The sequence below is a fragment of the Danio aesculapii genome, chromosome 7 (assembly GCF_903798145.1).
Source record: "Danio aesculapii chromosome 7, fDanAes4.1, whole genome shotgun sequence".
Classification (NCBI taxonomy): Eukaryota; Metazoa; Chordata; class Actinopteri; order Cypriniformes; family Danionidae; genus Danio; species Danio aesculapii.
Genome location: NC_079441.1, coordinates 49870113 through 49892848, shown reverse-complemented (window position 1 = coordinate 49892848; position 22736 = coordinate 49870113). Strand labels below are relative to the sequence as shown.

At 39.6% G+C, this 22736-nt stretch overlaps 1 protein-coding gene across 3 annotated transcripts in view; it reads right to left on the bottom strand.

The window, feature by feature from the left end:
• The window catches only part of map1aa (microtubule-associated protein 1Aa), a 55224-nt gene that overhangs the window by 29455 nt on the left and 3033 nt on the right, over positions 1–22736 (bottom strand). For all 3 annotated transcript variants that reach the window (XM_056462074.1, XM_056462073.1, XM_056462071.1), the window contains exon 2: positions 18159–18260. In XM_056462074.1, coding sequence (XP_056318049.1) covers positions 18159–18260 — 102 coding nt within the window. The remainder of the gene's footprint in view (positions 1–18158; positions 18261–22736) is intronic.

The window sequence follows — 22736 nt, the reverse complement described above, 5'->3', positions numbered from 1 at the left end:
TACGTTGTAAAAATGCTGGTTGCTGTAACCCAATTAACTAAATGTTGAGTAAATTCTTTTCAATTAAATTTATGTAACACTTTTTAACCCAATGGTTGGGTTTGTCCATATTTGACCAAATGTTGGAGTTATGACAACCCAGCAATTAAAAATAAACATTGTAAAATGTTAATATTTGATTTATTCTATAAAAGTTTGATAATTTAGTTGCAACCCAGGCTCATTCTGAAAACATACCCCTATATACATTTCTGCAGAGCACCAAAATGTCCCATGAGCTACGTTTTTTTTTTTTTGCAGTTTTTGCGAATCCACCAGAGGCCACTGTGTACACTTTTTGAGCTCTCAAATTTCTCTCGTGAGTGCCATTTTTGCCTGCTGTTCTCACGTAAATCCACCAGAGGCCACTGTCGACTGACTGACTGACTGACCGACCGATCGACTGACCCACCCTCCTCCTTCCCTAAACCCAACTGGTAGTGCTTTTAAAAGCACTAATTGGCCAGTACCCACACACTTCCCTAAACCCAACCCAGAGTTTTAAAAAGTAATCCAGAAAAAGAAAAGCCCTCGCCTGATTTTTACTATGTTTTCAGATTTTACCACATTTTAACCCTGTTATTTACTTGCTTATTTAATTTTTTAGATTCTGTTTTTGTCTTACCCACTTTGAGACTTGAACCCTGTCGTAACGGTCAACTCCGCTCTGTGTCCCAAGTCCGCGACATACATGGTGAGCTACTGAACAAAATGGGTAACAGCAGGAAAGCTGTCCATAAAGAGGTAAGCGGTCGGCTGATAACTGAGAAAAAGAACGGCGTCATACCGCCTCGTAGCATTCATTTTAAAGGGCACCTATGGTGAAAAATTGACTTTTCAAGCTGTTTGGACAGACATATGTGTAGGTATAGTGTTTAGACTGTCATATTGGGGTGATATGAACACACCCAGTCCTTTTTTTTCAATTTAACAACACAAAAACGGTGGACCAATTGGAGCGGTTTTCAGACCGACTGCAACTTGACGTAAGAGTGCGGTCCCCCCGCCCACCGAATTGATTGACATCTGCGTAATAATATGTCCCAGTAATAATATGTCCCCCACATGTATAATCATATCAACAGGAGAGGACGACCGCAAAGCAACTTGGAATAAAAGGTCTGTTCAGTTTGCTAGGATCATTAATCGTCATCAAATGTTATCAAGAGTGAGTTTCACAAGTTTAAAATGTTTTAAAACAGTGCATGTGTGTAATGAATTTACTTCAGCTTTACTTCATCACCACAACTGCATGTCAGCACAATTATAAAAGAAGACGATTCAATTCCTGTTTGTGGACGTTAAATCAGGTTTATTTTGTACATTAAGATAACAGATATTCACACAGCAGTGGAGATTAACCTGTATCCTGTCATATATGCATGCAAAAAGAGTGCAAAGCTAAATGCGCATGCTGTCTGTGTGTGTGTGCGTGTCCGCGCTGTCTGTGTGTGTGCGTGTGTGTGTGTGTGTGCGTGTGTGTGTGTGTGTGCGTGCGTGTGTGTGTGTGTGTGTGTATCTGTGTGTGTGCGTGAACTTTGTAATGACATTGTGAGTGACACATTGTTGCAACTCAACAACAAATGCATCAAATACTCATTGCTAAAGTTCTTACTGTAGCATTACTCACAAACATTACGTGAGATCTGCATCCTTCATGTCTGTCTGTTGTCTGAGGCAGCCAAGGGAGGAGATTGAGGCATGCTGTGAAAGGCACGTAGAAACGGTGGGCGGGAGGACTAGCCTTAAAGGCGCAGTACCGCTACCCCATGCTAAAAGGTATAAAAGATATAATAAATAATCTGATGGGTGTTTTGAGTTGAAACTTTACAGACACATTCTGGAGATACAAAAGACTTAACCTAGGTGCCCTTTAAAGACAGAATGCAGCCATACGTAGCTCTGGCTACATAGTTTGCGATCTCCAGAAACATATATGGCCATGTTTTCAGAATCTATCTACCCAAATGCACTTATACAGCTATGAGGACTTTCAGTAGACATTATGATATTTATACTGTGTAAACTGTATATTCTACCCCAACTTCATTCTGTGTGATTTATGGGCCATTTTCCTCATGGAGACCAAAAAATGTCCCCACAAGGTCAATATTTACTGGTATCGCTATATTTGTGGGATAAGTGCTCATCATAATGTAGTGAATACAGGCTACACACACACACACGCACACACACACACACACACACACACACACACACACACACACACACACACACACACACACACACACACACACACACACACACACACACACACACACACACACACACACACACACAATCACACACACACTTGTATATGGCATGCTCTACTTCACATATCTAATAGAAACATATATATGAATTTTCCTCCTACAAATAAAAGCGAAAAGTGGAACATAACTAAAAGTCAGTCCATTTTGTGCTCTGACATTTCCAGGCAGTCAGCCATGATGACACTGCACTCACGTCCTGATCTGTATTCCACACACAGCTGCAGGAGTGGCAGAGCAGCCATACTGAGCATGCTCAGTCCTCATCCATCATCTTCATCTCAAAGCTAAAACAACGAGAGTGATTTCTGCACAGAGGAGAGCAGCACAGTGACTGCCACCTGTCAGACAACACACTGAACTGGAGGAGCTGAGAAACATTTTATTCACACTTCTCCATTTCAGTTTCTACCTGGAATGCAGCATAACCAAACCAACAAATCAGTCTACAGACAGATGGTGATATAAAACATCTCTTACCTGTAACATAGTATCATTAAAACATGTTTATATGACATTTCTTTTGAAAAAGTATACAGTTGAAGTCAAAATTATTAGTCCTCCAGTGAATATTATTTCCTTTTTCAGTTATTTCCCACATGATGTTTAACAGAACAATGAATTCTTCACAGTATTTCCTATAATATTTTTTCTTTTCTGGTGAAAGTCTTATTTGTTTTATTTCGGCTAGAATAAAAGCAGTTAAAAATTTTTTTTAACATTTTAAGGTCGATGTTATTAGCCCCCTTATCCAAACTTTTGCTTTCGATAGTCTACAGAACAAACTAATATGTTGAGAAATGTGTTGAAAAATATACAGGGGGCTAATAATTCTGACTTCAACTGTATAGCCTACTGTGTATAATGAGGATTAAATGAAAGGTTGTGTGGGTGGTAAAAGTCAAGTATTTATGGGAGCAGCAGTCTGCCAACAGTTTAGCATTTTTCCATTATTATTCCTGTCAAGCCCCTGACATGTACTCACTGAATATTCTACATGGATGTTCATTACACACAGAAGTCAGTTTTGTGGCAACGAATGGTAGTAAACAACAATAGCAGAGAAATCCTTTGCTGTCGAAAAAACAAGCGTGATGAAAAAACAAAAGAGATTCTTATTTTCAAGATTCTCTGAGCTGGAAAAAAGCAACAGCTTTTCGCCTCCAGGCCAGAATTAGAGGTAATAGCAGTAGACAGAAGCAGTTCACAGTGAGGCCGGCTGACTTCTGGACTAGGTCAAACTCTGATATTGAATGAATGCAGGAAAGAAATTCACTGAATCACCGATGAATGAGGCAGATTTACAATGTAATAGACGCTCTAGTACTTGCAATGTGTATCAAACTAAAAGCTTTTCTCAATCCTATTTACAAACGTGAAGCAAGTCTCTTTAAAGTTAGCAAAAAAAAGAAAAAATCACAAATACAAATTAGGTAGAGTGACTTTAGTATTGGTGCTCTAGTAACCAACAGTAAACAATACAAATGGAGTCACGTGGGTTTAATGTTTGCTTTATACAGTTTATTCATTTCATCTTCCATAATTCACATTAACCATTTTTCACTCCAAAACCACTTCAAGTGAACGTTAAATAAAAATTGGGAATTAAGGAATTATTATTAGAAATTTGGCATTTTCCATCATTCGTTAGGTATGCGAGAGTGATGGTAGCTCAACTTTTGTTACACTTCAGTGTGTTTTTCTGCCAAAGAGTAAAAACTGTTTTGATTACACTTTGTTTTTGTTTTTTAGCTCAGATTACTAGTCTTCAGGTGTCATCATGGCACAATAGGTATAGCACGATTGCCTCACAGCAAGAAGGTCACTTATTTGAGTCCTGGCTGGGCCAGTAGGTGTGGGTTTCCTCCGGGTGCTCCGGTTTCCCCCACAGGCCAAACACATGCACTATAGGTGAATTGGGTAAGCTAAATTGTCCGTAGGGTGTGTGTGTGTGTGTGTGTGTGTGTGCGTGTGTGTGTGTGTGTGTGTGTGTGTGTGTGTGTGTGTGTGTGAATGAGAGTGTATGGATGTTTCCCAGTACTGGGTTGCAGCTGGAAGGGCATCTGCTACATAAAACATATGATGGATAAGTTGGCGGTTCATCCCGCTGTGGCGACCCCCGATTAATAAAGGGACTAAGCCGAAAATAAAACGAATGAATGAATTACTAGTCTTCAGGAAGCACAGAAATGGCCAGGTCAAGTATGTGGAAAAAATGACCTGATTTGTTTAGCCTGCCAGAGATCACAGATTTGCATTGCTTATGCTCTGATTCCCAGTGTTACTCCAGAGTGCAGCAGTCAGCTTCTGAAAGTAAATGCTCATTTATTCTCTTCACAGGGATATAGATTTTAAATATTATGTACTTTTATATTATATATGATGTTTAGTTTATGAAGGCAGACCTTTGAAGGCAGACCTGTGAGCTCTGAAGTTTTCAATCAACTGTATTTGCTTTTGTTAAGCTTATCTTTTGCCATAAATTCAACTTAATTGAAAAAAGTTTGCAGAATAAACATGCATTACCCATGATTTACAAAAGATTACACCAATCAAAATTGCATCCACCCACTCCTGTGAAGAACTGCAAATAATATAATCAACACAGTCTCTCACACTCTCAAAAATATTTCAATATTTGTATATATCTACATATTTTGCAATAAAAATACAATATGTAGTTTGAATATATACAAGCATGAAGTCAAGAAGTTCATTCATTAATTTTCCTTTAGCTTACTCCCTGATTTATCAGAGGTTGCCACTGCTGAATGAACCCTCAAATACTCTGACATATGTTTGCGCAGCTTCCAGCCGTAACCCAGTACTGGAAAACACACATACAATCTCTCATTCACATGCACTCATAAACTACGAACAATTTAGTTCATCCAATTCACTTAAATCAGATGTCTTTGGACTGAGGGGGAAACCGAAGCATCCTGAATCAATATTGGAGTTACTTTTGCATGCTGGAGAAAGTATGACACCATGGCTGAAGTATTTCTGTTTGACAGGTAATGTTCTGTTTTAAAAGTATTTTAGTCACGCAGAGCTTATATAGATTGTGTTGTGATATGAATGGGTTATATGCACAGAAACGTTGTTCAGCCACTGAAATCTCCCGGTGAAAGATTGATGTGACTATTTTCAGTTTCATAAAGTTCCTTTTACAGCATCGATAACGTCAATTTTTATTGAATTTCAAACAATAAAATATGATAAGGGGCAACGCAATGGCGCAGTAGGTAGTGCTGTCGCCTCACAGCAAGATGGTCGCTGGTTTGAGCCTCAGCTGGGTCAATTGGCGTTTTTGTGTGGAGTTTGCATGTTCTTCCTGTGTTCGCGTGGTTTTCCTCCGGGTGCTCCGGTTTCCCCACAGTCCAAAGACATGCGGTACAGGTGAATTGGCTAGGCTAAATTGTCCGTAGTGTATGAGTGTGAGTGAGTGTGTATGGATGTTTCCCAGAGATGGGATGTGGCTGGAAGGGCATCCGCTGCGTAAAACATGTGCTGGATAAGTTGACGGTTCATTCCGCTGTGGCGACCCCAGATTAATAAAGGGACTAAGCCGAAAAGAAAATGAATGAAAATATGATAAATTCAACAGTAAATTATAAAATAACACTGCTGATTCCTGTTTCACATGTGGGAGTTTTCTCATAAATGTTATAAAACTCAATCTAAGTGTAGTCTCTCCTGGACTTGTAGTAGTACCAATTCACTTTTAATCATGCTTAAGCAGAATTTGAACCCACAAAGTTTCCTTGGTGCCGAATGCTTTTTGAACTTTGCCTTTTGAGGTTGCTGGACTGAAGAAATCAGTAGATTGGCACTTTGCTGCATCTATAAAGTCTGCCCTTAAGAGTGAGAATGGCTTTTTGGCTTCAAAGCAGATTTGTCCTTCAGTGATGCTGGAGCATTATATCATTATATCTGTCCTGCCCTTATTCACAGAGCTAATTGCATCTTTCACTTGAATGCACACTGCAGAATATAATTTGCCCACCCAGAGCTGTGGGAAATCATTAAAACAATGGGTCTTCTTAACATTAACTTAATAACTGGCCTCCCTTCACAGAACTTATTATATAAGCAGGATTATGTTAGCATTATTTACAATACACAGCCAGTAATTAATATCAACTTCTGCATAAATAGATGTGTTTATTTGTATCCTTTCTTTCCAGTAAGAGCTAAGTGACATGACACAATGCATAAACATGCACATGTGTTTGTTGCCTCATTACAAACAAATGTGGCAAAATTCATAGTAAACATGTTAAACTGAGATTGTGCTTTTTGGGGGGCATTGAATAAACTTATGATATGTCTTTCCTAAATTTAGAATTCTGAGGACAAGCTGTGATGTGATGAGATGAGATGGTCCATGTCAGGTCACCAGACTCGTTTTCAAAATAAGAGTCCCACATAAATAGTAAATATAATACAAACTTAGATAAACATATTAGGAATAAATTATTGTGGTCTCATTCAGAAACGTGGCCAATTAAATGCACCCTGGGGCATGCATATTAATGATCTGAGTGTGTGTTTTGTTTTGATTAGCTTGTATTTTGTTGGGATTTTACAGTATTTACATGAGAATGAGGAAACAATGATGTTTGAGACTCATGGTATGTCATTTCTATGTACTTAACTTTTATTATTCCACTCTGCATAGATATTTTCCTAAATATTTTCATAGTTATTTATTCTATGACACGTTAATGATCATTCTTTTCTTTTTAGAATGAAATAATAATAATGCAGTTTTAATCATTTCTTACTAAAAATGTATTTACTTAAAAAAAGAATTTAGTTAAATAAAATTAAATGATTATTGCAATTAACATTGATTTTATATTACATAGATCTTTCATATGGTCCTCGTAAACAACGGCAAGCCTGTAAATGTTAAGCAAATGTTATGGTTCTTAAATGTATATTTTTATCCGCCTTACATGTAGGTGGATGAAAGACAGCTCACAAAACCCTGCTTCGTTGGCATTTCAACCTTTGTGTGGTGTGTTTGAAGGGTTAAATCACCCCACTAGTGCACAGTCTGATCTTTAACAACCATTATAGACTCCACTATACTCTGATTAGGTCTTGCATGGACAGTTTCTCTGCTGAATCAAAGAGACAGCAGGAAACCATTTGAAAGATATATCATATACGATATTATTATTAATACTATTATCCTGGTAAAGAATAATGGAGGAGGGCCTGCTGATTAATTCATGCAGCGATAGAGAGGGTGTCAGCAGTCACATATGAGGAACCATATGGTTAGAGGAAGCCTAACGGGGAATTTAGAAGCCATAGCATACAACACCACAGAATGGAGAGATTAAGAAAAACAAGGAAAATAGGCTATAAAGAAATGGGTAATAATAAGACCATGCAGTGTATATGCAGTCTTGCATGTGTGTGTGTGTGTGTGTGTGGGCACTGGTATGCCACACTGCAGAGGAAGTAAATTTAGATTTAATGCTTTAACCTCTTTAGCTTCATATCTGCTGATGGCTGCAGTGTGCAGAATAGCATGCAGTTAGCAGCTGTGCTGCCATGAAATGCCTACACTTTAGTTACATGTATAGAATGGAAAATTAATGTTACGCCAATTAAAATAGATAAAATAATAAAGTTTTATTTATTTCTTGTTTATACTGATGACTTGGTTCTTTCACATAAGAGCGACCGCAGCTATTTGAAGCATATTGGCTCAAAACTTTTGATCTCATTCACTTCCATTGATTTTTAGCCATAAAAACAGCTCATTATGCTGCTTGTTGTTGCAAACTGGTATTTTTTATGAATACACTGGTTTGTAGAGCAAGTATACTGATGTTTACAGCTTTTATTCCTAAGCATTTACCCATACAGTGTGGAAATGAATCATAAGTCCTATAAAACAATCACAGAAAAAGACAATATATGTTTCTGATTGGCTGATGAATATTTTAATGTATTTTCAGGTAAACAAAAACTAAATAAGTTGGAGCTAGGGTCCCTTTTCTATATTTATATCTTATCAATACACCAAATGATTTCAGAAATGAGACTGCATGCAATGTGCACACCTAACCCCATACCCCTCACAGTGACGTCACTAACTGTATTGAGTGCATGTGTCTGAGACTGCATGTCTTAGCTTGCATGTGCATGTCTGCAGCCAGACACTATTGGAGATTTAGGAGCTCTTTACAGCCCACAGCAGCAAAAGAACCATAAACAAACAAAGGCACTGACCAAGCAGTCAAACACAATAAACATTCACTCATTCATTTTCTGTCGACTTAGTCTCTGATTTACCAGTGGTAGCCACAGCAGAATGAACCGTTAACTATTCCGGCATATGTTTCACACAACAGATGCCCTTCCAGTTGCAACCCAATACTGGGAAACACCCATACACTTTCACAACCACACACACTCATACAATACGGCCAGTTTAGCTTATCCAATTCACCTATAGCACATGTCTTTGGGCAGTGAAGGAAACCCACGTGAACACTGAGAAAACATGCAAACTTCACACAGAAATGCCAACTGGCCCAGCTGGGACTCCAAACGGGGATCTTCCTGCTGCGAGGCAACAGTGCTAACCACTGAGCCACTGTGCTGCCCCACATAATAAACAATATGAAGAAAACAATTTACACGTGAAATGACATTATGTTTTTGAAGCAGTAAAATTTACAGTTCCTCCACAAATACTGCTGCTAAACAAAGTTGACAGACTCATGCACGCTACACCTCTGTCTCCTAAAACTGTCTTAGTTCACACATATCACTGATGCAAGTCTCAGTTTCTCATGTTTTTTTTTAGATTTTTTTGTAAATCAACATAACGGATATCCATACAGCAGTGGATATTAACCTGTATCCTGTCACATTTGCCATGTAAAAACTTTTTGCCATGCAAATTTAAACGTGTGCGCTGTGTGTGTGTGTCCGCTGTGTGTGTGCGTGCCTGATTTTTGTAAATGACATTGAGTGAGACTCATCGTTGCAACTCCACAACAAATACATCAAACAATCATTGGGAACATTCTTATTGTAGTATTTTCCACAAACATGAGATCTGCTTCCTTCATGTCTGTCACAGTGCTGTATATCTGATGCAGCAGAGGCGGAGATTGAAGCACACTCTGACAGGCACGTGGGAACAATGGGTGGGGAGAACTAGTATTAATGGCACAGGCCACAAAAACAGCTACAGTGTGCTCAGAGCAGAAAATTCCAATATTCTGAGAGCTATAATAAATAATCTGATGGGTGTTTTGAGCTGAAACTTTACAGACACATTCTGGAGACACCAAAGACTTTTCTTACATCTTGAAAAAGGGGTAAAATAGCTGCCCTTTAACATAGAGATGCTCAGAACAACACTACTCTCACAAAGCTTCAGCACAACACATAAAATGAAATAAAAAACGAATAGGTATGATCTGGTGGGCTGTTAAATGACAAGAAAGGACAGTACGTCAAACTAATCTCAGGGACAATCAACACTACATCGTGACAAAACAAATCAAAGCAAACCAAGTAATTGGTTAGTAATCAGACTGATGACTGGATCAGGCTGAACCCAGCTTTGATATGAACACTTTTATTGATTGGAGTGAGCTTGAACCAAATGAAATTTCGATTGAATTGTAATGGGTTGGGTTTCTAATCTGACTGAGAGGACATATAAACACTAATTACTATTATACATTTTATTTATAGGCACCTTTCATGGCACTCAAGGGCAACATACATAGTCATAAAACAGTGACAGTACATTGACTTAGAATAAAAAACTGTAAGAAACTAAAATTGAAAGTGGTGCAGTAATGAAAGCTGGCAAAATGTTGTATGACATGAAATGAGTTGCATTATTTAGTTGGGGCATTTTTATTGTTAAATATAATCAGTGCTTCACATAAGCTTTATATGCCTGTCATCTCCTCGTGTCACATTCTGTCTGTCCTCTGTACTCTTGTTTTGTAGTCTTTTAAATTGTGTTTAGATCCTGTTCCTCTTGTACCTAGTCTAGATGTTTCCAGTTCTGTTGTATATAATTAGCATTATAATAAGCCTATATGATAAGCCCCTGGCTAAATCCAAAATCAACCCAATGTACCCTCATTCACTATTCCCTATCATTAACTTAATAGTAATAATTCCTTACATTTATATATCACTGGACACTCAAGGCGTTTTACACATCTTTTGAGGGGAATCTCCTCATCCACCACCAGTATGCAGCATCCACCTGGATGACGTGACTGCAGCCATATTGTGCCAGACCGCACACTAGCCGATTGGTGGAGAGGTGATAGACTGATGAAGCCAATTATGGGGGATGGGTAGGAGGCCATGATGGACAGAGGCCAGTGGGCAAATTTAGCCAGGATGCTGGGGTGAAACCCCTACTCTTTTTTTCGAAGGACATCCTGGTATTTTTAACAACCACAGGCAGTCTCATCTGAAAGATGGCACTCACTGAGCAGTATAGAGTCCCCGTCAATATACTGAAGCGTTAGGACCCACACAGATCTCAGGCTGAGTGCCCTCTGCTGGTCTCACTAATAACACATCTGGCAGCAACCTAGCAACCAACCTTCCTATGCCATCTCCCATCCAGGTATTTACCAGCACTGATTATTTTAAAGTGGGCGACCATGTGAGAGCTGCAGAGAGACAGCTGCCGGATGGAAGGAGTGAATGAAAATGAGTGAGTGATTTCAGATTGTGTGTTGCATTTTAGGTTTGAATGTGTACCCCTGAGAAGGTCCACTATGGTTTTGGACACCACTACAGACTTGGATCTTGTTCTTTGTGTTTGTGGAATAAACGTTTGGCTGCAAATGAATTATCTCTGCTTCTTTTTACTGACTGTCTGTAGAATGCAAATTAGATTAATGTTAAGTTTTTAGTACTGATATCCTTGTGAACAGTGCACTGACAATGCAATTGTGCCTCGGGCATCCCAAATTCGAGTCCTGGTTTGTGGACTTTTCAATATACTGTACAATTTATTATTATTATTATTATTATTATTATTATTATTATTATTATTATTATTATTATTATTATTATAAAAATTAGGTCTGCTTTTTTGAACAAATAAGCAGGAGGATTGCATTTTACTACACTGTAAACAATCTTACTGCTTTAAAATGTTTAGTTGAATTGAATTAAAATTTCTGGTCATTTCAACTTAAATTAGTCAAACTGACTAACAATATTAAGTTAAACTTATTGACTTATTAAAATAAGTTAAGGTAACATTAAACATTTTTTTGTCATTACTTTTTGTCCTATCATTTTTTAGAGTGTATGAACTTCTCAAAACAGTAGATACTCTATATGTCAGAGAATCAAAACTTTGCTTGTGCATAAATACACACATCAACCCACTTTATTTAGCATTTATGTTTGCACACACTGTTCAGATTCATAAATCTGAATGATTCATTCTGACTGAATTAAACAGCATACATATGAACGTAGCCAGAGTGATTTACTCTGATCCACTGAAATATAAGAAACATATTAATAATAATTCAGTGGTTCATCATTTATTTTTCCTTACCAAAGCCACATGTTGAAAATGTATTTATAGGTATTATATTTACAAAATGGAGCATCACGATGGCTCAGTGGTTAGCACTGTCGCCTCACAGCAAGAAGGTCGCTGGTTCGACTCCCGGCTAGGCCAGTTGACGTTGGAGTTTGCATGTTCTCCCCGTGTTGGTGTGGGTTTCCTCGGGGTGCTCCGGTTTCCCCCACCATCCAAACACATGCACTATGGCTGAATTGAATAAACTAAATTGGTTGTAGTGTATGAGTGTGGATGAGTGAGTATGAATGTTTCCCTGTACTGGGTTGCAGGTGGAAGGGCATCCGCTGTGTAAAACATATGCTGGATAAGTTGGTGGTTCATTCCGCTGTGGCGACCCCTGATGAATAAAGGGAATAAGCCAAAGGCAAATGAATAAATGATTTACAAAATTAGAATTTGTGATAAAATTACTATGGCACATTTATGGTGAGACTGTCAGTCTGTTCCACAGTCCCAGGAGAGTTACTCTATTCCACTTATAAATCAACTGGCTTACAGTCTCTGTGTTGCTTGGCAACATGCAAAGCTTGATGCTTTCATTTCATGTGGAGCAATATTCCAGTCTAGTAGGTGACATGCTGATCTGAAACTTGGTTAATTATGAATTATGAACAGAGAACATGAGCAAGAGAGCATTTTCACACTTACAAAACGCATGTACTGTATTCTGCTGAACTATTTATGACGTACATTTGCCAATACATTCCTGTCACTGCAACAGGGCCATTCTGAATTGTTAAGTACAATATTCATGAGAGAAACATACAAGGTGCAATAAACAAATCTACTTCAGCCTTGACATCAAAACCCACATGACTAATTTGCTGCTGTTTCCCTTGAGATTTTCCTGTGGGTTTGGTGTGTGGTAAACATAACTTGACATGGGGGTTTTGTTGTACAGTGTAAACTGCACATACACACACTCCAATTTATGTAGTGACTTATGGAAACACTCGTTTTAAAAAGGCCATATGATTGAAAATCTGATGTGACTTTATTTTGGTAAAACTGCCTTTCTCTGCAAGCATGTGAAAAATTTGCTCAATGTTATTCATATTCATATTCATTGTGCACAGTATAATCAAGTGATTCACTTTTAATGTTTTCTTTGACGATAAGGGAATTGTATAATATTGAAATGTGTGCTTGCAATTAAACACATCAGAACAGAGCAGTGATATTCTAGTTGGTAAGTTTAATCTATACTTTACTCCATAATAACTAAATAAATGTGTCTATGAACCCTTCAGCAATGTCCTGATGCAGTCTTCTTTATCGTTGTCTGACTGCAGTTTGAACATACAAGGCTGTACTGGTCATTTTTGACATTTTGACTTCATGAGATTAGCTTGTTTTGTTATTTTAGAGTGTCAGAAGTGTGCTTTCACAACGTGTCATCAGTCTGCCATATTGAACAGAAGAATGTAAGCAATACCACGAACCAAACTGATCAAAAATGATGATTGCTGAATCACTGCTGAAAACGATCAATTATTATTTTCATGTTTTGGCTTGTACCAATAAAAAAATCATTTACAGTACTAAAAACTGCCAAAGTTTTTAACAAATCAAACCTAAGAGTCTATTTTATTCAGCTTGTCAAAATAGTACACCCTTTCCAGCTTAAGTCCTTCTTTATTTGATTTAGCAGCCTACACAGATGTTTTTATGTGCACAGCAAAACAAACAGAACAACATATTCAGTAATAGATTCTGTGCAATCCATGCTGTTTATTTACATGTGAGTATCTCCATAATGGATGTGCATATGGGAAACTGATGAAATAATTAGGGAATATAAAGTGAAAACATTCATAAACAATTAAAAATAATCTGCCATGACAAGGTCTCTACAGGTGATGAAAGAACTATCTACACACAAAATGAATGCCTGATTAGAAATATACTACAAACTGGAAAAATGCTACAATTTGAAAATACTAAAAAATCTAAAACTAAATAACACGTTAACCCCAAAAAAACGGGATAGTATGCGTTCAGCTCAATGATGTCTAATGACTATTGTCTATAGTCCCATTTTCCCAACTGTACAGGTAATAGATCAATTTTAACTAATAAAAACACGTACATGTTGTGGCTCACAATCCACAGCTTCTGCTATTATGGTTGGAGTTCTTTAAGGAGTTTTAGCCGAATCCAGCACTGAACTGGGAGAGATTCTGGAAGCTCTCCTTTGTCAAAGGCTAGCTATATATATTTTATAATTCTCTGAAACATAATTAAAATTAAATTGTAAGCACTTCTCTCTTTGTGTCGTGTCCTTTGGAAGCCCAACTACAGAAACAGAAGAAGCTCTGTGAAAATAGCAGCGTTTGGACGCCATTTATCTTTCTCTGCTATAACATTACAGCACCTCTGGCGACGCCCCTTCACTGCGCAGGGTGTGTGCGAATGGTGAATGTGCATGATAATTTCGCGTAACCTGAAGCATTTGTGATCTCACTAACCCAAATGTATTTTTTGTAGTCCACAAACTAAGCTGAGCGTCTTACATTCAAGGATGTTGTTTATGTTCACACAGCTATACATTACACATCATTCACAGGGCTGCCAACTCTCACACATTCGGCGTGAGAGACATGCAATTGACAGTATTCTCACGCTCTTATGCCACACATCAATTTTCTCACACAAAAAAATCGTCCCCATGAATATTTTTTTCCATTATAATAAAGACGTTGTTAAAGACTGTTATCGTTTTATAAAGATGTTATTCTCTTTATGTGCAACCGATCCAACGCTGAAAGCAATGTAATCAAAAACAAACTGATAGATGCGTGCAGAAAAAATAACGGGGCGCCTCTCGCACCGCCCCTGCTTGACGCTGATGCACTGCTCGCGTTCCTGCTCCCGGTATGAATCCCGGGTGTGAGCATCCATGCCGAAAAAAATAGGAGCTGCTCACGCGCCGCTTATGCGTTGTGCAACAGGTATTGTGCCGAGAAACGCACCCTTATTTAAGCTAAGTGCAAATAGCGCACCTCGTTGGGATAAGCTAATTGAGTGATTGCCGCCCATCACCGTTTGATTGACAGAGACAACATGACTAATGAAAGTGATAAGTAGCAATGTGAGTGGCAAAGTTTGTAAAGCGCATGACAACATGTTTTGACTCGATCGATCATGAATCCGGTTTGAATCCAGCATCTGATGAACACGTTCTTCTTTTTTTCCCCCACTACATATCAGATTTTGCCTACTCTTCATCACGAGGAAGACAAGTAGGAATCATTAATAAGTGTGTCTATTATGGAAGACTCAGATTCATAGAACTGGATTGGAGAGGTGCTATATCCAAATCATATATGCAATATAAGTTTGTAGAAGTTATACACAAAAAATACCCTTAAATATCTATTTTAGTACTGCTGCTGTGAACTTGATATATATATATTATATATCTAATATATACATATATATATAGTATATTAAAATCCATTAATTTTCACTAGTTTTATTAGTATTTATTTTCAAAGTATGCTTTAAATTCTTTAAAAATAAGTTAAATCTTTGTAGACTAGAAATATATGTACTGTGTATTATTTATTTTAAAAACGTGGGCAATACATTATGACAATACTTTAGATAAATTTTATCTAAAAATATTTTATTAATCTTATTTTTTAATTCAACTATAGGGGTGTGGCCAGGTAGGGGGGCTGCAAGACATTGTACCCAGGGGTCTTTGAATTCTTAATCCGGGACTGCCTTTCATAGACGTTCATTGGGATTCTCAATCTACATGAAAACCAAAGGCCATAATTGATTAAAACGTGATATGATTGTTATCTTGATGGATAAAGCAAAAACAATAAGTGAAACGCATTTTAAAACACACTAGGTTTACAAATAAATGTAAATCAAATCTGTAATCTACTGTAAGGGAAGGGTTTACTCTTATTAGTGTCATAATGCTGTTATTAAAAATGTATCAATTTAAGTTAACAGATGCACATTTCAGAGGGGCTGCGCTTTATGGCAGGGGTAACAGCCTTTAATGTAGAGGTGTCAGCACACAGGGAATTTTTGGAAATCAACAAAATTAAAGATTAACTAAAATGATAATGATCTTATTTTGACTTGCATATCTCCTGATAGTTTTATTTAGACTATTTAGAAGTTTAGACTTAATAAACCTAATTTTGACCATAAGTCAGGTCTAAGACAACACACAACAGATAATTCTATGAAACATATTTTTGTGTTCTCTACAATCTGTAGAATTTCATTCTAATGAAATTAATATTCATTCATTCCTTTTCCTTCAGCCTGGTCACTATTTCAGAGGTTGCCACAGCGGAATGAACTGCTAACTGTTCCGGCATATGTTTTACACAGTGGATATCCTTCCCAGTACTGGGAAACACCCATACACACTCATTCACACACACACGGATGCACTATACAACCTAATTAGTTTATCAATTCCCTATAGCGCATGTGTCACTCAAACCAGTGACCCTCTTGCTGTGAGTCGACAGTGCTAACCATTGAGCTACCATGCTGTCCTGAAATAATATATTTATGCAAAAGATTTCTTAAATGATCTTAGCATCTCACTTCAGTTGAGTCTTGTTTTCCAGTTACATTTAGAATTGATTTGTTTTCATTTATATATTTCTAATAAAATAGTTGTATAATAGTAATGATGCTCTAATTTGTAATAATTATTTTAAAAAGTATTTATTAAAATAATACATTTATCATTTATATATTTATAAATAAACAGGGCGTGGCTTTGTTGTGGGGGCGTGGATTAATCAGGGGTTGCCACAGTGGAATGAACCCCCAACTTATCCAGCATGTTTTACGCAGCGGATGCCCTTCCAGCAGCAACCCATCACTGGGAAACATCCATACACACTCATTCACACACATACTCTACAGACAATTTAGCCTATACTCAATTCACCTATACCACTTTTTTTTTTTAAATATGATATTGTAGTGGACCACCCCTTTAACAACCGTTATCAATTTTAAAAAGGGTGTAACAGATGTGTTTTATTCTGTAAAATAAAACTTGAAAGTAGATTGAATTTTGTTAACCACAAATCTTATTTATGCTATTTAACCAAAACCCTATTTAAAAAAAAAAACATTGACTCTGGGACGAAAGTCCTGGAACTGCTAAAATGTTAACTTGCTTCCAGGTTTTTTGCCTACAATTTTATGTCATAGATGCTCCACTATATAACATGACAGGCATCGCCCGCTTCTGAAAAGCAGCAGCACTAAATTTGCCTTTCAATTTGCATTTAAGTGACACAGACAAAACAACAGACAACAGAAGGAAGAAATTCATCAGTTTAGAAACACTCGAGTGTGAGTAAATGTGAGAATTTTCATTTTTGCGTGAACTATCCCTTTAAATAAACAGAACTACTTTAAACATTTGTCGGCATGAGTGTGTGTACTGTAAGTCCTGTTGTAGAGCCAAATGTCCAAGTAACATAAGGTTATGTTAACAGCAAAACTTAATATACCCATAACCCTTAGGAAACCCTTGAGGGAACCAAAGGCGAATCAGTCTTCTGGTGTTTGACGTTTCAGCTGCAGTACTGTGTTGAATGTCTGCCAATTATGGCTGTGAGAGCTCAGGTGGGTTCGGCAAGGCAACTTCACTGGAAGCCTTGCATCGATGTAATCTAATCATTTTCCTGTAAATTCTCATCACTGTTGATTCACACTCACCTTCTCACCTTTGCTATGGTCTATTAGTTGTCAAATGGCAGGAAGCTTCCTGCTATCACAAACACTGTGATTCTGACTGAGTGAGAGTGAACAGAGCATGTGTTCTGAATCGCACAGCATCTGAGGCTTTCTAAAACATTTTGGAAGTTTTTAGAACTGAACACTATCGCAGAAAATGAATAAAACAGATTTGCTGCAGGACCAAGAGGGGTCTGGCGGCAGACTCGACGCAGATGCAACCTGAACTGCATGCAATGCTTTTGAATGGGCTCACCAAACACCCCTCCCCCCCAACCCTACCCATCACAGTGACGTCACTAGCTCCATTGAGTGCATTGTGTCTGACATTGCATCTCTGAGAGATGCAATTTCAGCTTGCATCATAAAGGCTGCATCCAGCTACTATTGGCAGGACCTCATGCCTTATTCTGTTTAGTAAAACAGTTCAGCTGTATACTTTAAATAACTTATCCAAAAGGTTGAGTATTATTTTTTCAGAAGCTTTGACTGACCTTTCACTTCTGAAGAGAACTGGGCAGAGTGTCTTGCTTGAAAGAGCTTCAGTTCCTTGTTCAAATCACAAATGCTCAAATCAATATCCCATGACAAGATGCCTAGAAGATTCACATTTATTAAATCAAAATCACAAAACAATAAAGTTAACAAAACCGTCAATATCTTTACAGAAATGTAGAACATCTGTATATACAGTTGAAGTCAGAATTATTAGTCCTCCTTTTTTTTCCCTTTTTTAAATATTTCCCAAATGATGTTTAACAGAGCAAGAAACTTTTCACAGTATGTCTGATAATAATTTTTCTTCTGGAGAAAGTCTTATTTGTTTTATATTTTGGCTAAAGTAAAAGATAAAAAAATGTTAAAACCATTTTAAAGGCAAAATTATTAGCCCCTTTAAGCTATTTTTTTAGATAGTCTACAGAACAAACCATTGTTATACAATAAATTGCCTCATTATCCTAACCTGCCTAGTTAACCTATAACCTAGTTAAGTCTTTAAATGTCACTTTAAGCTGTATAGAAGTGTCCTGAATATCTAGTAAAATATTATTTACTGTCATCATGGCAAAGATCAAATAAATCAGTTATTAGAAATGAGTTATTAAAAATATTATGTTTAGAAATGTGTTAAAAAAAATCTTCTCTCTGTTTGTCACGGATTGGTCAGGCTCTCACGATCCCCACTCACGAAGATCACCATCACCTGACTTCTAATGAGCACACAGCTGCATCACATTCACGAGCACCAGATAAAAGCACAGCACTCCAGTCGCTCATTGTCCGGGCTCGTCTCGACGAAAGCGGACACTGAGCGACCACTCAGCGTAGTCATCCTCAGCTAAAACAAACGATTTACTTACCTGTTCTCTTTGTATTCCTCCTAGTCTTCCTGGTCCTCCCGAATCGTCCTGTCTTCCAGTCCTTCCAAGTCTGTGTCATCCTCTGTCAGCTGTATCTGGTGTGTGCTGTCCATCCTCGTGTATTCCTGTTACCCAGCCACGGAGGAAAAGACCCCAACATCATTCCTGATCCTCCTGGCTATCCTTCATGTGCTCCTTGTTGTCATTTAATAAACACCCTAACGTTTCCTTACCTCTGTCTCCTGTCCGCTTCATAACAGAAGCCCGGACCTATAACGACGACAACATGAGCACCCCCGATCACTTACAAGAGCTGGTGGACCAGTTGAAGCGGATTCTACAGCCACCAGCTCCACTTTCCAACGCACCACCAGCACCGAGCACTTCCGCCTCCACAGTTTCTTCTTCGGCCCTTCCTTCCAGTCCCATGGCCCGACCAGCGCCCTACTCAGGCGGAGCGGGGGAGTGCAATGGTTTTCTGTTACAATGTTCCCTCATATTCGAAATGCAACCTTCTCTATATCCCACAGATAAGTCGAAGATCGCCTACATCGTATCTCTACTCTCTGGACCTGCACTTAAATGGGCTGAGACGATCTGGAACCAAGCCGGGCCGGTCATGAATTCCATCACTACCTTCACGGAGTATTTCAAAGAGGTGTTTGGACGTTCTGATGGGGAAGTAGCCGCTGGAGAGCAGCTGTATCATCTAAAGCAAGGTACTCTATCTACACAGGAATATGCTCTCCGGTTTCGCACTCTAGCAGCTGCAAGTGGATGGAATGAGAGATCGTTGTTGACCACGTACCGGCTCGGCTTGGAACCCACTCTCCGAATCCAACTGGCCACATTAGATGATACAATGGGTCTGGAGAGATTCATCCAACATTCTCTCCGATGTTCCGATCGTCTCCGTTCCTATCAACAGGACACCATCACCCCCTCGTCTGCACTCCTCCAATCGCCTGAGTCAACAGCCTCTCCAGAACCAGAACCCATGATAATAGAGTCTGGAAGACTGACATCAGCGGAACGACAGAGGAGGCTGACCCGGGGTCTGTGTCTATATTGCGGTGTCAGTGGACACACCCGTATGGAGTGTCCCCTTCGTCCCATTCGGACTTCAGTGAGTGTATTCAGTACGAATATTGAACAATGTAAACCACTTACTACCACCGTACAAATAACTACTGCCTCTATTTCTCTCCTTGTCACAGCCCTCATCGACTCCGGGTCAGCAGGGAACTTCATCTCCCAATCCCTCTGTCGTCAACTCCACCTCCGTACTGAGGCGTCCTCGCACATATACCAGATACAACCGATAACCCAGTGCACTCGATCTTCGACCCGTATCCATCGACAATGCGAAGACATCCTTCTTCAAGTGGGGTTGTTACATCAAGAGAGGATTCAATTTCTGGTTCTGGAGGGTGCAAATATGGACATCATTCTAGGGCGCCCGTGGCTGGTGAAGCACGATCCCATCATCTCTTGGGGCACAGGAGAGATAAAGAAATGGGGATCTGGATGTACACCTGCCTGTTTTCCAAATCTCCCTCTTCAAGGTCGGAACCCCCATTTCTTTGTTTGCAACATCGGTCGAGAGCCCTCCTGAGAAGCAGTCTATCCACATTCCTAAGGAGTACAGCTCCTTTCAAGATGTCTTCTGCCCCAAGAGAGCTTCCCAGCTACCGCCGCATCGGCCATGGGACTGCGCGATCGACCTAGTTCCAGATGCCCAGTTGCCAAGAGGTAGGATCTACCCGCTCTCGCTTCCAGAGAATCAGGCAATGGAAGATTACATAAGGGAGGCTCTGAGTCAGGGGTACATACGTCACTCAAAATCACCAGCCGCCTCAAGCTTCTTCTTTGTGGCCAAGAAGGACGGAGGGCTGCGTCCATGCATCGACTACAGGGTCCTAAATAACGGTACAGTAAAATACCGATATCCCCTTCCTCTGGTACCAGCCGCTTTGGAACAGCTCCGAGAAGCTAAAGTCTTCACTAAATTGGACCTCCGCAGCGCGTATAATCTGATAAGAATACGTGAGGGGGACCAATGGAAGACAGCATTCGTGACCCCTACTGGCCACTATGAATATGAGGTCATGCCTTACGGTCTGGTCAATGCCCCCTCCGTATTCCAAAACTTCATTCATGAAGTCCTCCGGGAGTTTCTTCACCACTGTGTAATAGTGTACATAGATGACATCCTCATTTACTCCCGGAGTGAGGCCGAACATCGCCAACACGTTGCGGAGGTCCTACACACATTGAGAGAACATCACCTCTACCTCAAAGCGGAGAAATGCTCATTCCACCAGAAGTCGATTCATTTCTTGGGATACATCATTGACCAAACCGGTATACGTATGGATGGGAAGAAAATTGAGGCTGTTCTATCCTGGTCAGAACCCACTTCCATTAAGGAGCTCCAGAGGTTTCTTGGGTTTGCTAACTTTTATAGACGGTTTATCAAGGACTACAGCAGGATTACATCACCTCTCACTAATCTCCTCAAGGGTAAACCCAAAGGACTGGAGTGGACCAAAGAAGCAGCCGCAGCCTTCCGCCTTCTTAAGAAGGAGTTCACAAGGGCCCCACTCCTGACTCATCCTGACCCAAATCTTCCTTTCGTGGTGGAAGTGGACGCATCCACCACCGGCGTCGGGGCAGTATTATCTCAACATCATGATACACCGCCCCGACTGCATCCCTGTGCCTATTTCTCTCGGAAGTTGAGCCCGGCGGAGCAGAATTACAGCATAGGAGACAGGGAGCTTCTAGCAATCAAGCTAGCCTTGGAGGAGTGGCGTCACTGGTTGGAGGGAGCCAAACATCCGTTCCAGGTGATCACAGATCACAAAAACCTCCAATACATCAAAGAGGCCAAGAGACTATGTCCACGTCAAGCCAGATGGTCACTTTTCTTCTCACGTTTTGATTTCTCCATTTCCTATCGTCCAGGACCCAAGAATCTAAGAGCAGACGCTCTCTCTCGTTTACACGAGCATCACGATCATGAAGAACTCCCAACGAAGATTCTTCCCGAACACATCTCCATTTGTCCGATCACCTGGAACGCTCCTCCAGGTCGTTGCCACTCCGGAAGCCCCTGCTCCGCCGGGATGCCCTCCTCATCGGCAGTTCATACCACCTGAACACCGGGTAGATCTGATCCACTCCTTACATACCTCGCTAGGCACTGGACATCCAGGGATCAACAATACTCTCTCGCTAGTATCCCAACGATTCTGGTGGCCAAACATGGCAAGGGATGTGAGGCAATATGTTCAGGGCTGTAAGGACTGTGCCCAATCCAAGAGCCCACGTCATCTACCCGCTGGAAAGCTCCATCCCTTGCCGATTCCGAACCGTCCCTGGTCACACCTAGGAGTGGACTTTATCACTGACCTCCCTTCGTCAGAAGGTAATACCTGTATTCTAGTCATAGTAGATAGATTCTCAAAGTTTGTCAAACTAATCCCTCTGAAAGGTCTTCCCACAGCCTTTGAAACTGCCGACAATATCTTTAATCAAGTCTTCAGGTCATTTGGTATTCCAGAAGATATTGTGTCGGACAGAGGTCCACAGTTCATCTCACGTCTATGGAAAGCCTTCTTCAAGCTCCTAGGTGTGGCCGTCAGCCTCTCTTCTGGATATCATCCCCAAACCAACGGGCAGACAGAGAGGAAGATTCAGGAGGTGGGA